The sequence below is a fragment of the Trypanosoma cruzi genome, genomic scaffold, assembly GCF_000209065.1.
Source record: "Trypanosoma cruzi strain CL Brener 1047053516791 genomic scaffold, whole genome shotgun sequence".
Lineage (NCBI taxonomy): Eukaryota > Euglenozoa > Kinetoplastea > Trypanosomatida > Trypanosomatidae > Trypanosoma > Trypanosoma cruzi.
The window spans coordinates 127239-128811 of record NW_001849435.1 but is presented as its reverse complement, the minus strand read 5'-3'; the positions used below and the strand labels follow the sequence as shown (position 1 = coordinate 128811).

General features: G+C 57.1%; 2 protein-coding genes across 2 annotated transcripts, besides 1 other annotated feature; both read right to left on the bottom strand.

Moving 5' to 3' along the window:
- On the bottom strand, positions 1 to 520 carry Tc00.1047053465323.10 (uncharacterized protein; the record flags this gene model as incomplete). Its single annotated transcript, XM_797287.1, has 1 exon — positions 1 to 520. A coding segment is annotated over one exon (520 nt), but the record flags the coding sequence as incomplete, so codon positions are not given.
- Positions 1 to 1573: a sequence feature (areas not merged during assembly with more than two copies in the genome that could not be assigned to a particular haplotype).
- Tc00.1047053465323.20 (uncharacterized protein) lies at positions 868 to 1257 on the bottom strand (the record flags this gene model as incomplete). The annotated part of the gene is made up of 1 exon (XM_797286.1): positions 868 to 1257. The coding sequence occupies one exon, from the start codon at positions 1255 to 1257 to the stop codon at positions 868 to 870; it is 390 nt and encodes a 129-aa protein (XP_802379.1).

Sequence of the window (1573 nt, the reverse complement as noted above, 5' to 3'; positions counted from 1 at the left end):
CAGCACACGGCACATCATCATCGTGAGTGTGGTCGTTCAGTGGTGTGGAGCTGATCTGCACAGTGAGGGGCATGGAGAGCAACAGGGGAGACGAGAGGTGCGGCAGACACACACAGAGGGCACACCACATGAGGAGAGGGCAGCAGCCAGGCATGCACCGTACGCCGCACACCACGCACGACACACACTCCAATCCACGGCAGCAGGCACACACACACACACAGCCCTGCCGCAACACCAACACACAGATGGAGGAGGGAGAAGCAAACAGGAGCGGCACACAAGGCTCCACCGCATGTACATACGGCGAGAGCGGTCCGTCGTGTCGGCACCCCTCACGGAGGGTGCGCACACACACAAGAAGGTGCAGCGCACACAGCAACACAAAAGCAAAGTAACAATACAAAAAAGGAGATCCCCGCACACCACGCGGACTGTTGGTCCACGGGAAGTGCAGCCAATATTCACCACAAAACATTTGCAGTAGGCCTTCGTCCACATTCATCGCACTCCACTTCATGCAGGCACAGTCACCACAACTGCGGCCGCATAAGTAACAACAACAAGAAGCAAAAAAGGGAGGTGAGGTGGGAAACCGCATCGATGCTGTCACTGTCGCCAGGCGCCGCTGGGTCATTCGTTTTGTCTGTGGCTGTAGATGATGTTGTTTCTTTCTCGCTGCCATCCTCTCGTTCACGTTGGTGTTCTCCCTCCGGCACAGCGGCATGAGATGCGGAACCACCGTTCAAAATCTACGCATTGCCAGCGTCAGCGTCATTAGCAGCGGCAGCATCCGCAGAAGAATATGGTGAAGCTGTCTCAGCCTGACCCTCAGTTATTGCATTCTGCCTTGCATCCGCTGTTGGTTCAGTGCCTTTTCTGCAGATCTTCTGTTGGCTTCATGGTCGCTGGAACTTCCGTTGAGGATGGCAGTGCGCTGTGTGGTGGCGATTTCGGTGGCGGTTCTGATGGGTCTGCTGGCGCCTCTTCTTCTGCTGCTGTTGGCGGCAATTCCTCCAATGCTTCTTTTTTCTTCCGGTGCCGCTTCCTCCTCTGCACCTCCTTTTGCCGGCGGTTTTGGCTGTCGCAGGGGCATTGGCCGTGCTTCTCCCTGTTCTGCTGCACCGGTCGTAAACGATCGATAATTTCCAGAGAGCGACTTTGAAGCAGACTCTGTGCCCGGATGTCCAGGGGAACGACTGGTGCCTGAAGCAGACAGTCATTCGGGTGCTTCAGCCGCAGGTGCATGCTCTGCATTGTGCGCGCTGCCAGTCAAACATTACGGATTTCTTTTTGCTCCTTTCACCACATCCCCTGGTCCTCCTGAGCCCATTCTGGCACTCCCTGTACCACGGACACACTCTGTTCAGCGTCAGTCGCTGTTTGAAGCTGCGGTGTTCGCTCTTGACTGTCGCCGTTCGATGCGCCCCGTGTGAGACCCGAGCTGGGTGCAGCCGCATGCTCTGCTGAGTCCTCGGACGGCTGCGTCGCATGTGCTGTTTGTCCTTCTGCTGGTGCTGGTGCTGGAGATCTCCGTGCGCTCTCCCCCGTCCTGAGCACGTGTGGCCCTTCT